General features: G+C 36.0%; 2 protein-coding genes across 4 annotated transcripts in view; one reads left to right on the top strand and one right to left on the bottom strand.

Moving 5' to 3' along the window:
* The window catches only part of LOC125671522 (uncharacterized), a 6,320-nt gene extending 2,483 nt beyond the window's left edge, over positions 1 to 3,837 (bottom strand). The window contains exons 1-2 of the mRNA XM_056163995.1: positions 3,757 to 3,837; positions 1 to 2,577 (exon numbers count right to left, since the gene is read on the bottom strand). The exon at positions 1 to 2,577 is cut by the window's left edge and continues 2,483 nt beyond it. Of these exons, the coding sequence (XP_056019970.1) occupies positions 872 to 2,560 (1,689 nt within the window). The 5' untranslated portion in view covers positions 2,561 to 2,577; positions 3,757 to 3,837 and the 3' untranslated portion in view covers positions 1 to 871. The remainder of the gene's footprint in view (positions 2,578 to 3,756) is intronic.
* Positions 1 to 15,363, top strand: part of LOC125671499 (zinc finger ZZ-type and EF-hand domain-containing protein 1-like) — an 81,905-nt gene that overhangs the window by 35,805 nt on the left and 30,737 nt on the right. For all 3 annotated transcript variants that reach the window (XM_056163993.1, XM_056163992.1, XM_056163994.1), the window contains 12 exons: positions 9,041 to 9,152; positions 9,621 to 9,834; positions 9,963 to 10,084; positions 10,454 to 10,533; positions 10,654 to 10,714; positions 11,276 to 11,349; positions 11,521 to 11,583; positions 11,694 to 11,770; positions 11,855 to 11,963; positions 12,235 to 12,416; positions 12,554 to 12,684; positions 13,631 to 13,988. In XM_056163993.1, coding sequence (XP_056019968.1) covers positions 9,041 to 9,152; positions 9,621 to 9,834; positions 9,963 to 10,084; positions 10,454 to 10,533; positions 10,654 to 10,714; positions 11,276 to 11,349; positions 11,521 to 11,583; positions 11,694 to 11,770; positions 11,855 to 11,963; positions 12,235 to 12,416; positions 12,554 to 12,684; positions 13,631 to 13,988 — 1,583 coding nt within the window. The remainder of the gene's footprint in view (positions 1 to 9,040; positions 9,153 to 9,620; positions 9,835 to 9,962; positions 10,085 to 10,453; positions 10,534 to 10,653; positions 10,715 to 11,275; positions 11,350 to 11,520; positions 11,584 to 11,693; positions 11,771 to 11,854; positions 11,964 to 12,234; positions 12,417 to 12,553; positions 12,685 to 13,630; positions 13,989 to 15,363) is intronic.

The raw sequence follows: 15,363 nt of genomic DNA, 5'->3' as shown, positions 1-15,363 counted from the left end.
ATTTGTTACCTTGATTTGTAAAATCAAAATAATTTTGCATTTATATGAACCATTAAAAAAATAAGTGATTTAATGTCAAGAAATTTTGGAATTTGGAAGCATGACGATTAAGTGTATTACATATACAATGTACACTAAAGTTTGTGGAAATTTCTTCTAATTACAGTGCAAGTCTCATAAATTGTCACTTCTACATTGATATCTTTAATATCGATAATTTTAAACTAGATAAAGCATCGAAACGTAAATAACATCAAAACTTCCCCGCTATCAAACTACAAACTATTGTTCTGCATAACTGCATCCGTTTTACCGATTGCATCCGAGTTAACAATCTCAGACGTGAGATAGGGTTTTGTAAAATTTTAAAATAGATAATAATAAAAAAGCATAGTCCATCATTGTTTTATACTGTCTCCCCTTTCAACAAACATTACCCAGAAATATACTCTTGATGTATATGCTTTTTACTTGATTTCATTTGTTTGTTTTTTGGTGTATTTTTTATCAATACATGTAGGGTTTTATATTGAGAAATAAAAACCATTGAAACAAATCATTTTCTCATATAAATATTCAGTTTTAACAGGAATGCTGCTGTCTAAATCCACCACTAATGTTTAATTTCACTGCTGTCTAAATCCACCACTGATGTTTAATTTCACTGCTGTCTATATCCACCACTAATGTTTAATTTCACTGTTGTCTAAATCCACCACTAATGTTTAATTTCACTGCTGTCTAAATCCACCACTGATGTTTAATTTCACTGCTGTCTAAATTCACCACTAATGTTTAATTTCACTGTTGTCTAAATCCACCACTGATGTTTAATTTCACTACTGTCTAAATCTGCCACTGATGTTTAATTTCACTGCAGATATTTGATTTTCTTCACTTGTTTGTTTGTACATTGAGCAACAAACAGATTGTCGTTTGTATCTATACACAGTCCCCAGGGATCACTCAGTCCACAGACTATGTAACGGAGGAACTGTCCATCCTGGTCTATGATGTGGACACAGTCATTGTAATAATCAGCTGTAAGGATGTGACTCTGACTGTCTGTGGTGATTCCTCGTGAACTGAATGGTTTGTTCTGTGGAGCAGGAGTATGTCCAGTGTACCTGAATCTCAGTTTCCCGGCCTGATTGACCACCACTACTGCTTTAGCTTTATTGTCAGCCACACAGATATCCAGGTTCCTGTTCTCACTGATGTATTTATAGTCATAGCCAGATGAATAGAGAGGACGACCCTGATCATCAAACTGAATGCTTTGTTTCTCTGTGGAGCTGGAGTAACGCACGACTTTGGATTGTTTTCCATCATCACTGACCATGGTAACCAGGATATCGTCAGAGGAGGTACTGCAGACATTGTGAGGTCTCCACCCCTGTAGTGTGATCATGGTCTGTATCTCTTCATTCTTCACAATGTTCACAGTCCTATCCCAGTAATCAGTATAAACTAGAGCCCCACTGTTTTTCACTGCTATGTCCTCTGGAGTGTCCCCACTCTTGGTTGTGATTGACTTGAGTAGTGATCCCTGTTTGATGCTGTAGAGTTTCATGTTACCAGTTCCACTTGTCCAGATTTCTTCATCACTCAGACAGGCCACATTGTAAAGGTTAAACCTATACTCAGTGTGTATGGTGGTGACAGTCTGTGGTTCATCAAGCAGCTGTTTAATGACAGGAGAGGATGCAGCTTCTGGGGATTTCTGTGTTGTCTTTATACTGTAACCATGTTCTTCTGATCGGACAGAAATTGATGATAAAGTTCCAAACAGTTTACCGAGTTCTTCTTGAATTCTCCCAGGAGTGAATTTAGGTAAAGATGGCAGAATTTTGTGTGGAAGATTTTTGTATTCCTCTACTTTAGACATAAAACTGAATACTTTTGACATGTCATTAGAGTCCAAAGCAACATCCATCAAATTGATTTCATCATTGATATTGGAGATTTTCTTGTTCACTTCATCCAGATGTTTCTGTAGAGTGTGTAACTGTGTGGTTTTCATCTCCTCCACTTCAGATTTCAGTTTCTGGACGAGTTTGTCAATTTCTCTGTGCCAGTTCTCTCCATGTTTTGTTATGGCTGTTGAGAGATCTCCATATTTCTTTTCTAACTGACTCATTCTGTTTTGTACATCAGATAAAGTGTCCTGGTAGGTTGGATAAATTGTTTCATTTAACTCATTTTTCTCTTTGGTGATCTTTTCTTTCTTCTCCTCCAATACTTGCAATATTTTCAATAATTTATGACCTAAATGTTGATCTGAAGCCAGACAGGTATGGCAGACCGGAATATGACACTGAATACAGTACATCTCACATCGTTCTTTTTCATGAGAGATACACTCATGGTAGAGGAGGGTGGAATTCCTGTCCATGACATCAACAATTCTGTGAGGCTTTGAGAGGTCAGCAGAGAAATGTTCCCCCACGCAGACCGTACACAGATTGACCAGGCACGTATCACAGTGCATCTGTACCAGGGCGGTCTCACACAGGTCACATCGCATCACGTCCTGGGCACTGGTACGGGGGTCCATCATCAGATCTGCTTGTGGATCTGAATAGGAATAAACAACAATGTTTATAACATACAATATCAGTATTTAACGAAAGTAAACAAAGCAACATTTAGTACACAGCAAATCATTATCAGGAAAATCTTCAGCTTAAATTTCTTTCACAGGACTAACATTAAAAATGTACGTAGATGTACCGGTAATGTGGCTAATTGATATGTAGGCTTTATCATTGATTTCCAGTGATTCTATTTTTAGGGCTATTCCAGAAATAAATACATGGGGGGGGGGGGGGGGGGGGGGGGTCGGGAGGTACCATTTGTAGATACCAAGCACCCATAAAAAAAAAATAAAAAATTACCCCATGACCCATCAAATTGATAAACTCATTTTACAATGACCCATCTAATTAAAAAAAAAACTAACCAGACCCACCACAAAAATATTTTTAAAAATGAAAACGGTACAAATCTCACGAGGTTTTCGGGACAAACATTCTAGTCAATGACGCGGTAATGCCTGTGCGACATTGTATCACAGTAGTTCTGAAGAAACGATGTCACATCAACAATCAAAGGCATCTATGGCGGGAATGTTGGAAAGATTGGGAGTCCAAACGATGCTATTATCATGAAATGGGTATGGATACGTTTTTCCACGAATCGTTCGTCTTCTAATGGAGCCCGCGCCCGGAGGCCTCTATATCACCATCACACTGACTGATAAATATAACGCATCGGTACCCTCGTATAAATCAACTAAGGTTTGCCTATTTTTATTAGAAAACGGAATACCTATTGGTTTCAAAATATTCCCAAAATCGATGCACTGTAAACTGTAATAATCTACAGATCAGAGTTCGCCGCCATCACGTCCAAAGGGACCCTACTAAACGCGCCTCTAATTTGAAGAGTGCCGTAATGGAAAATTATGCGCTGCAAAGAGCGACAACTCGAATAGTTCTATGTTACTTCCGATTTCCGATTTCGAAAGCAGCATTTAAGCGCGTTTTCAATTTTCCCTCCGATGTTTTGTAACCAACACGACAAGAGCGACAATAAAAATATTCTGAAAACTCAACACCCCCCACCCCCATTTGATCATTTCTGGAACAGCCCTTAGCATATTTTAGGATTTTAGGATTAATTTTATTAAACTATGTACTTCACTTTTCTTTAGTACATAATTTTCTGCATATAACGTAAAATAAAGATTATTACCTTAATGGTGACTGTCCTTCCTGACAGTTATATGTAATTTGATCATGTTATACATTATCTGTATTATCTACCTGTCAGGTGTAGTCAGGTGTTCATTCTTCCTGGTCTATATTTATCTGGGGATTTATACTGTATATTGAAAGAAAAGCTAGAGGTTTGAGTCTTCCTAGACTGTGGCTTGATTTAGACATAAGATTATATAATTTTTAATTTATTAACAAATTTCCACAATAAATGCAACAAATGTATGAAGTTCAGACTTCTGGACTGAATGGGGTGTTCCTAAAAATGAATCCAGGATATAGAAATATTAGCTAGAAAAGAGGAGACAACTCCGTTTACCATGCTGGAAAGTTTAATTGATTGGCAGAGAAGCCCCAAGCACTGTTGTGCCGAAATTCAAACACATACTACTAAAATAAGAAATTCATTGATTGTGAAAATTGACTGATACTTGGTTTGATGGTAAAGTTAGAAATTGAAATGAAAGTATACTTAGTTTGTGTTTGAAAATAGACACTCTTCCAGTTATAAAATAAATCGACCTGGAGGATAATTGTTAATTGTGAAATAGAAGTAGTAAAACTGCTCTTGAAGAAGTGATGAATTAATTGTTTGATAACAGAGGAGATAACTCTTCAGATTAATCATGTGGGGAAGCCTGATGTTTCATGGAAGTGATGAGAAAATTTATGTCAGGATTGGGACCTCTGCATTACTAGTCAAGTGCTCTAACCACTGAGCTATTCAGGCCGATATTCACGGTCTGTATATTCCTAACTACTACAGACGTAATCCTCGTATTAAATATATAGCACTTGTTGGGCACAAACATATGGTAGGTGCCCTGTAGGAATTACTGTCTTGTAGGTGCCCTGTAGAAATCACTGTCTTGTAGGTGCCCTGTAGAAATCACTGTCTTGTAGGTGCCCTGTAGAAATCACTGTCTTGTAATCACTGTCTTGTAGGTGCCCCGTAGAAATCACTGTCTTGTAGGTGCCCTGTAGGAATCACTGTCTGTCCGTCCGTCAACGCTTTCTCATTTAAAGGAATTATGTGACCTAAAAAATTTATATTATAATAATTAAGATAATAGCACTTTTTATGTCATGCTTGCCTCTAAAATATTCCTTGTGGGGTCCTTTCTGACTTGTTAGTTTTGTATTGACACAAATTGTTATTGCAATCAGTCAGTGTCCGTCTTCCATCGTCCGTAAGTAACAATTGAACATTTTAAACTTCTTTTTGATAACTACCATTCCAATCTTCTTCAGATTTAGTATGAAGCATCTTTGGAAAAGGGAGATATAAATTATAAATTTCAGTACTCCTGCTCGCCTGGGGCCTTAGGATCGAGTGAAGCAATAACTGAAAGAATTGACCAATTTTTCAAAATCTTCTCTACAACTGCACATGTGTAAGAAAAACTAAATGCAGGGTTCAGACTTGGGGGTGGGGCCAATATGGCTTTATAGTGAAAATGTATTAAATCTTAGAAAATTATTTTTCTCTACTTCCGCATCAGAAATTTCCTTTAATCTTGTGTACTGTGACAATTATTTTTGTGCATAATGATTATGACAATATCCATGGCCTATATAGTCAGGTCAGTTGAGACTTGGGGTAGGGGCTAACTTGGCCATATTATAGTAAACCTGTGTTCTATTTCAGAAAATCTACTTTAATTTACTGTGCATTGTAGGTTTGTAGCAATAAACTGTATGTATGTTGTAGCTGTCTACTTAAATTGGAAATTTCATGACCCCCTGGGGCAGGGGTACTGATTCCAGGGGGAGAGGAAACCAAAATGATCATGAGTATATAATGCTTAATGGTTTTTTTTATATAATTTATTCTTTTTCCATATTCACATAATCATCAGTAATAGTAATGAAGATACATATTAATCATTTTATACATTCTCACACCATCTCACACTCTTTCACACTACTATCATACAGCATTATTGGTTGAATACTTCTTATTCTAGGTTACAGATCAAAAATATTTAGTTTTTCAGTTTTCCCAAAGTCTCTCAAATTTCAAAACTTCACATGATTTAATTGCTACAAATTTTTCAACTTTGTATTTGAAAGAAAGATAATGTATCAGCCCAGTAATATGAGGAATTTTGTTTTGTTTTGAACAATTGAAAACATATTGTTTGGTATACAGAATTATGAAATTAACAACTTTATTACACAAACATAGAGACATTTATGTTAAAACATGGTATCAACATGGTGTGAAAGTAATTGGAGACTTTTTAGATGAAGATGGAAATTTTTTATTACTACAAGATTTTTCACAAAACTTTAGACTAGCAAATGTATGTACAATGCAATACAACAGTATTACCGGTACTATATCTAAGTTTTTAAAGACTTTGTCTGTTAAGAGATCAGATGTTAAAAAAAATTGTACACCATTTATTCCTTTTTACTTTGAATTTATACTGTTGAATGATAAATGTTCCAAAGTGTTATATGATATGATAAATAGTAATGATCTCATACCCAAATCAATTCAAAAATGGAACACTGAATTATCTTATCTATACATTTAGAAGGCAATATTTCTGTCAAAGAGTTGTTTAAAGTTTGTTTGATACCCAAGTTCAGTGGTTGCAATACCGAATTCTTTACAAGCTTCTTCCTACAAAATATTACCTCAAGAAAATCAGTATAATTTCAGATGACTGTTGTTCGTTTTGTATAGAAAATGTAGAAACAATGCAACATATGTTTATATCTTGTTCTTATACTTTATCACTTTGGAATAATCTTAGCATGCATATTTTCAGAAAAACAAAAAAGAATTGGTTTTAATGTTAGTAATGTTATTTTTAATGCTTAAATGTTGAAGAAATCTTCATTTACTCTGATTTCATTGAAAGATGAATACACAATTAGAGGAGATGATACAGCTGTCAACCAAAATTACTTCAAACTTCATGTTTCCTTCTATTGTAATTGAATGGGAATTGTATGCTTGCATATTCATAAATATCATAATGCACAAAAGACTCCATATTGAGGCTTTTAAAATGCAAATATGATACTCCCTGACAGGTCTGAGATACTCAGGTGACCGTTAAGGCCTGCGGGCTTCTTGTTCCAGTATCTTTTAGTTCATTTATCTGGACAGTAATTTTTAATTGGTCTGTCAGTTCTAGTCACTTTTCCTGAACTGGCAGTTAATTGTAAGTTGTAAAACACAGGCCTGACTGTTTAAATAAGAGATAATAAACTGTGACCTCGGGAGACCTATTATGAAGGGTGAAGGGCTCACTGTGTGGTTAATCATATGGTTATACTTATGAGTGCAGAAGATTGTCTCTCTGACATGTTTTGAAATGCATTACTGTATTGCCAAGGGAAAATAATTTTCCATATTAATAGATTGAATGTTGTTATATAAATATTGCATGTAGTTGAGGGGTAACATTGAAAATTTTCATTCCTAGAAAACCATTGTCTACCAAAGCATAGCCTAGGTTGATGATAGTTTTTTTAGTAGGGGAGGGGGGGTGGTAATGTTACCTTCAACTACATACAATATTAAATTTATTATACTGAATGTTATATAAACAGCAAAGCGGATTAAACTTACGTCTGTTGACATTTGATCAATAAATATCATACGATGTTTTGTATATCAATGCGGGTATTCGCATTTATTACAAACGCTCAAACAATGTTATCTAATAATTTACGGTGAACTGTACGCACATAAATTTAACGCATGTGATAATTTTTATAATATCACCCGTTGTCAAGTAATGTTACCCGTTGCTAGATATTATCACTTTGGAACATGTGCTTTCTATTTTCAGAGGGAAATATTATGCATTTTCAAATGCTTCTCAACCAATCAGATTAGAGAATTTTGGTAACAGCAAAATATATCAGTTAGACTCGTAACATCGATAATATTGGTTTACATATTTCTATTCATTCTTTGCATTTGTTTTCTCTGTGTATACAGAGATCGTTATTATACCTCAGTACGAGAATTCTATGCAATATGTCGTAATCTGATTGGACAGTTAAGCGCCAGGGATGATAAAACTTCGTATCTCCCTCTCAAACAACTTATCTCCCCATCATATTTCACCTCTTTGGCAACCTCGTGCATTTTCCATAAATTTTACGTCAAGATAAACGTAGTTCTTTATAACGTCACAACAAGTCCTAAGTCATTCTACTTTTATAGTTCGTAAGACACAAAGTATGCGGGTCTCTTATACATAGTTAAATCGCCTGGTTTTGTTTGATACAAAAACAAGCAAGTAAATCATCATTCAAGGAGAATGGAAATTCAAAAAGCTGGTTATCATATCACTGTGTTTTGTTGTTTGTACCTTCTAATAAGTTGACGGCGCGGTGTTACCGTTAGGGCAATCTCAGCTACATACAATGTATAGATGAGTGGACTTCAATTTCAAATGCACTATTGTAGTCTTGTTTTGTTTCAGTATGATAAACAATTTATTGCATGATAGTGAGGGAGATATGAAGATTTAATCACCCAAGAAAATCATATTCCCCTCAGGCATTGCCCTCGGGGAATATGAATTTTCTTGGGTAAATAAATCTTCATATCTCCCTCACTATCATGCAATAAATGTATAATATTTTATTAGCTTGAATCTGTAATGACATATCAGAAAACCACATTCAGTCGATAACTTGAATTAATTCACATGTGAACTTATATGCGATCTTACATGGGATGATTAGCCTATGTGTAGGTAATGTCTGACTTAACGATGAACGTTCCAATTAAACGAAGATTTTACTGACAGCTTGCCTGTTTAAATTCAAAGCTGTACAAGATTTGATTGCTTATTAATTGGCTGGGTGTGTGTTCAGTCATTAGAAATTAGCTTGGGCAATTATCAATATGACCATATGAACAGCGATGCATCCAACGTCAGTCATCACATGCTCTTAAGTAAACATGTTTATTTTGAATGTAGTTATGTAGAGTGCTTATGCTTATCATCCTATTCATTCTAATGATACATATTGATGTAATGAAGCATTCTTCTTTATTGCCATGGGTATGAAACACCATATACATGTATATAGCAGAAATTATCTGAATATGTATTGGGACGATTTGACTGGGTACTAAAGCTCCACTGCCTATTAATCCCAATACCGATTTATCTTTTTCTCAAAATTACTTAGATTGAAAGCACTTTTTGTTGTATCATATTTTTTAATCTATTGACATTCGGAGTATACGTGAGTAACTTTTTATATTATACATATCATAGGTGACGGCACGAGGAAGTCCAGACATCCCGCTATCATGGCCCTTTGACCTCCAGCTTAGTCTGACTAAACTAATGGGTAGACTGTGTGGAGCCACTCTGAAAGCTAATCCCTGTAAGTTTCTACTTAGCACAACAAGATGTACGTACCTTGTCTCATGTGACTCAAAAGCAAATTGTATATAGAAAACTGGTAAAGAAAGATTTGAAGAAAATTATTGGTATTACAATGTCCGCACATGTGCTTGTATTTGAAATGATTTTGAAACATTGTGACCATTTTCACAAAAAATCGTACGACTAAGATACAAATTGTGTCTCTGCCTTATACTCAATGGAGTGCAACTACACCATAAGTAAAAATGTCAGTTTTTCACCTATGTATATTCTTATGTTTAGCTCATTCAGAAATATATGTCTCTATTGAGTGAAATATTGTAAAAGATTGCCATTGTTTTATAATTTTCATCTTAATCGCAAGATTTTTTGTGAAAAAGGCCACTGGTCTTTGATCATTTGATGGCAATAGTAGAATGCAGAAATAAAGGCACATAAAGAGATGATTTGTTTTGTTTAACCACAGTTGCTGTGACAGACCATCTGTTAGGGGGGGTGTCCTCGGAGCAGGATGTCCTGAGGAGTGAGCTGTGGACCACCCTGTTCCGTGGGGGGTACATGATCGGGAGGCTGGAAAGATCCTTATCTGGAAAACTAGCCACAGCAGACAGCAGCGTGCTAGAATTCCTCTGGAATTTTCTCAACAAAGGAGATGGGCTGCCCACTAAACTGATCGAAAAGTACAATGACTTACATTATTGTTCAATTTAAAAACTGTGAATCAGAAGAAAAAATCCCAATCTTCTGAATGTATTATAGATTAGCAAAGCTTTCATAAGTGGTAACATTCATGTATACACTTTTTTAGATGCAAGGAACAACAGAAAGGAGTGCAGATAGAGCGAGGGGATACAGACGAGGCGGTACTTGCGGTGTTTGCAGCGTTAGTGTGGCACACCCAACAGCTAAGAGAGGATATCCAAAAACTAGGTCAGTTAGCCCAGTATATTCTACAAAAATTAGGTCAGTTAGCCCAGTGTATCCTACAAATCTAGGTCAATTAACCCAGTATATTCTACAAATATTAGATCAGTTAGCCCAGTGTATCCTTCAAAAAGAAGGTCAGTTTGCCCAGTGAATTCTATAAAAACTAGGTCAGCCCAGTGTGTTTTACAAAAACTAACTAGGTCAGCCCAGTGTATTCTACAAAAACTAGGTCAACCACTATATTCTACAAAAACTAGGTCAGCCCAGTTTATACTATAATTTCATAGAACATGCATTTTGAACTTTCACCTGGTATGGGTGAATAGCGAAATGTACAGTACATTTGTAGATCTCTCCTGTTTTGTTTTGCAGTTCTGAATCCAGGGGAGGTCACTCCGTCGGAAGGATTGCTTCTGGCCTACTCCACAGCTCATTCTCTGAAGACCCAGTTGGTATGTTGCCAGATTTATGCATGCATTTCTCTGTATTCAGTGGATTTTTATTTTGAGAGGTAGAATTTAATGTAAAATAAAAGAAAATTTTTGATGAGTTTGTTTTCTTCTTCATTATAGCTATCTCAAAAGCAGAAGTTAGCCACAGAGAAAGCAGAAAATGAAGAAGTGCAGGATCCAGGTAAAATGAGATGTTGAGAACAATTTGGAATTACTGTAAACCAACTATTCGTGGCTACTTTAATTCGCGATTCACCTGTGGTAAACTGGTTTGTGGCGAGTAATTTTCACAATCGAGCCTTTTTGGAGCCTATGACAGACATTCAAGGACTGGTTCGCAATTAGAAATATTCGTGATGGAGAGGATTTCACAAATCTCGCGAAATTTCCTCACATGCAAGTAAAAGTTGGTTTACAATACCTTGAAATGTACGTGTTATTCATGAATGTATCCAGTTGAATTATCTAAATGTACGTGTTATTCATGAATGTATACAGTTGAATTATCTAAATGTACATGTTATTTATGAATGTATGCAGTTGAATTATCTGAATGTACATGTTCTTCATGAATGTAACCTGGTGAATTATCTAAATGTACATGTTATTCATGAATGTATACAGTTGAATTATCTAAATGTACATGTTCTTCACGAATGTAACCTGGTGAATTATCTAAGTGTAATTGTTATTTACATGTTCTTCATGAATTATCTAAATGTACACTTAAACTTTGCTTCAGCTGTGGCATGTAGAGATAAAGCACTGTTTCTGCTGAAGTTTGGGGGACTTACTAAAGTGCAGTTAAGGAATGAGGTACGTAGCCCCTGTAGATTATCTTCTGTTGTAACTACAGAAATGTATAAGTACTGAGAAAGAAATGTTCCATCATTTCTATGTCATTACAGGCTTAATCTAAAGCATCCAATCAGTGGATGAAACTCGTATGAGATGCAAACATTTTATTTGTTTTACCTATAATTTCAGATTCGATCTAAAGCTTCTAAACAATGGAAGAAAGTATTACATAGGAGAGACAAACAGGGACGGGTAAGGCATTGTGTAGGAGGTTCTTTTGATGGATTTATAAAGCTGTAAGTCGATACACTAACACAACATTCAGTACTGGGGCTCCTCTACAGTATATCTCTTTATTACAGTTTGATGCCTTGGAAAAATACCCCTCTTTTCGACTTGTGATTGACTTTGTTCAGGACCCTGCATGGATTACAGAGAGGTTGGTCAGATGAAAAAAATATGCACTGAGTTATTAAGCATATGAGAGATGATTAGAGGTGGTAATTGGTTTGATTTTTGACAGAGTAAACAGCATGTTACAGCAGCGGTCACAACATGCCCGGGCAGTGGCCGAAGTCTACTCCTTCTGTGTCCAGTTCCTGCAAATTCACCATCAACCTGACATCTTCCAGGTCAGGCATTGCAAGATTATGAAAAATAGATTTAACTGTAGATTTGTATGTATTTTTTATTCTTTGGTTAACAATAAACTGAGAAAATATTTTACAACCTACTCAGTATGTGTACATGCACTGTATATTTGTGTGGTGTGTAATACTGGTTTTTAGTAAACTAATAGTTATGACAGTTAAAACAAGTTTGTTAAGTAATGAAGCAAGAAGTTAGTATATTGTTACTTTGGTGACCGCTGAAAACTAAAATGATGTTTGTTTTTTATTACAGATTCCGAATGTGCTGTTTTTCCAAGAGTTGCTGTGGTATCAGGATGGATTTTGTAAACACTACGCAGACAGTCTGGACGGGTGCGGCCTACAACAGGAATCTGTCGTCAGGGAGTCCTTCTATGCACTTATCAGAAAACTTGCAGATCCCTACCACAAAAACCGCAGGATACAGATGGAAAAGTATGTGTGGGCTATGTGGATATTTTTCTTCTTTTTATTCAAAATTCAAGTTGTAGAATTTTAGCATGTTTACATTATCAATTCTGACTTTTTGTAAACATTGACTGTTCATACTTTGACTTCTTACCCATGAGCAGGTGTGCAGTGCCAGCGTATGAATACATTCAGGCCTGTTTACTCCATCTTATTGATGTGGAATGGCAGCCATATGACCTGTCATTTGTGGAGGAGGTCAACTTACCTGCGCTTTATTTAGGAATAGCAAAAGGTCTGACAATTAAATGTCCATATGTTAAGGTAGTACTCTACATTGTCATAATGGCTGACTTCCTTTAAAACATGGATGAAAAAATCGATATCAGCAATATTTGTCTTCTCCTTTTCCATTTAAATACCTAGCCGAGTAGCTCAGTAGGTTTGAATACCGACTGCTGAACTGAAGGTCGCAGGTTCGAGTCCAGCAGGGGTTTTAAATTTTTTTCAGATTACCTTCTACTAAAACTGTATTTTTTGACAAATTTGACAAAATAAAGTAAATTTGAAAATTTTCAACTTCAAAATATTGTTGTACATATCCTCCACTTTTCATCTACATCAAATTTCTCTGGTATAGCATACCTCCTTAAAGTACAAAATCAAGAACACAATGATCAAAATCACAGTACATGTATCAGTATAAAGAATCAAAGCCACTGTTTGTTACAGTATTTTTCTTATATACGTGTATCATGAGACTTTATTTCTTCGAGTTTGCTTGATTTATCATTGTGACTGATTTCTTTGAGTTTGCTTGATTTATCATCGAGACTGATTTCTTCGAGTTTGCTTGATTTATCATCGAGACTGATTTCTTCGAGTTTGCTTGATTTATCATTGAGACTGATTTCTTCGAGTTTGCTTGGTGAGATTTATCAGCGAGTCTCAGACTTGATTTTGTGATTTATCGGAACCTCTCTGTCTTACGTCGCTCTGTCTTATGTCCATGTACAGTTTTGTAAACAATATTCAAGAGAATCTTATTTTTGTAATTGAATGACTGCTGATTTACATAGAAATAAAGTTCTCACAAATAACAGGTGATTTACAGGGGATTGTAAAGATCTTCACTAGTCAAGAGCTTGTACAATCAGAAACAATGAATTAATTCATACAGTGCGTAAGTGTTCTCTGTGGTTCATTACAACATCGAGATTAAAGTTTTCATTCATTGACAGAGACCGTGAAGATGAGAGAGTGTACATTTGGGCAGGAAGAGGAAGTAGAGGAACTCGTAGAATACAACCGCTGCATGAAGTGGTTCAACGAATGCTCCGAGGGATTCGACAAGTGGTACGAGAACGCCAAAAAAGACGAGTCCGACAAAGAAGAGAAGAAGGCAGTACAGATGTTCGTAGCGCGATTCTGTGATCTGTTGGAGGTGGAGATCACCTGTGATGGGTGTAACGTAACTCTGCCCGGACGGAGGTTCCGATGTTTACAGTGTGTGGATATGGACCTGTGTGCTACGTGTTACGCTGGCGGAGTTAAACCTGAGGGAGAACACACGGACGACCACGATATCGTACATTTAGTGTGAGTCTCCATCTGTACGTTTAGTGTGAGTCTCCATCTGTACGTTTAGTGTGAGTCTCCATCTGTACGTTTAGTGTGAGTCTCTATCTGTACATTTAGTGTCAGTCTCTATCTGTACATTTAGTGTCAGTCTCTATCTGTACATGTAGTGTGAGTCTCTATCTGTACATGTAGTGTGAGTCTCTATCCGTACATGTAGTGTCAGTCTCTATCCGTACATTTAGTGTCAGTCTCTATCTGTACATTTAGTGTTCTCTATCTGTACATTTAGTGTTCTCTATCTGTACATTTAGTGTCAGTCTCTATCTGTACATGTAGTGTGAGTCTCTATCTGTACATTTAGTGTTCTCTATCTGTACATTTAGTGTCAGTCTCTATCTGTACATTTAGTGTCCTCTATCTGTACAGTTAGTGTTCTCTATCTGTACATTTAGTGTCAGTCTCTATCTGTACATTTAGTGTGAGTCTCTATCTGTACATTTAGTGTCAGTCTCTATCTGTACATGTAGTGTCAGTCTCTATCTGTACATGTAGTGTCAGTCTCTATCTGTACAGTTAGTGTGAGTCTCTATCTGTACATTTAGTGTGAGTCTCTATCTGTACATTTAGTGTGAGTCTCTATCTGTACATTTAGTGTTCTCTATCTGTACATTTAGTGTTCTCTATCTGTACATTTAGTGCGAGTCTCTATCTGTACATTTAGTGTCAGTCTCTATCTGTACATTTAGTGTCAGTCTCTATCTGTACATGTAGTGTGAGTCTCTATCTGTACATGTAGTGTGAGTCTATATCTGTACATTTAATGTTCTCTATCTGTACATTTAGTGTTCTCTATCTGTACATGTAGTGTGAGTCTCTATCTGTACATTTAGTGTCAGTCTCTATCTGTACATGTAGTGTGAGTCTCTATCTGTACATGTAGTGTGAGTCTCTATCTGTACATTTAGTGTGAGTCTCTATCTGTACATTTAGTGTCAGTTTCTATCTGTACATTTAGTGTCAGTCTCTATCTGTACATGTAGTGTGAGTCTCTATTTGTACATTTAGTGTCAGTCTCTATCTGTACATTTAGTGTGAGTCTCTATCTGTACATGTAGTGTGAGTCTCTATCTGTACATTTAGTGTCAGTCTCTATCTGTACATTTAGTGTGAGTCTCTATCTGTACATTTAGTGTCAGTCTCTATCTGTACATGTAGTGTGAGTCTCTATCTGTACATTTAGTGTGAGTCTCTATCTGTACATTTAGTGTCAGTCTCTATCTGTACATTTAGTGTCAGTCTCTATCTCTACATTTAGTGTTCTCTATCTGTACATGTAGTGTCAGTCTCTATCTGTACATGTAGTGTGAGTCTCTATCTGTACATGTAGTGTGAG

This window comes from Ostrea edulis, chromosome 4 (genome assembly GCF_947568905.1).
Source record: "Ostrea edulis chromosome 4, xbOstEdul1.1, whole genome shotgun sequence".
Taxonomy (NCBI): domain Eukaryota; kingdom Metazoa; phylum Mollusca; class Bivalvia; order Ostreida; family Ostreidae; genus Ostrea; species Ostrea edulis.
Note: the sequence above shows the minus strand (reverse complement) of the source record. Positions and strands in the feature narration are given on the sequence as shown.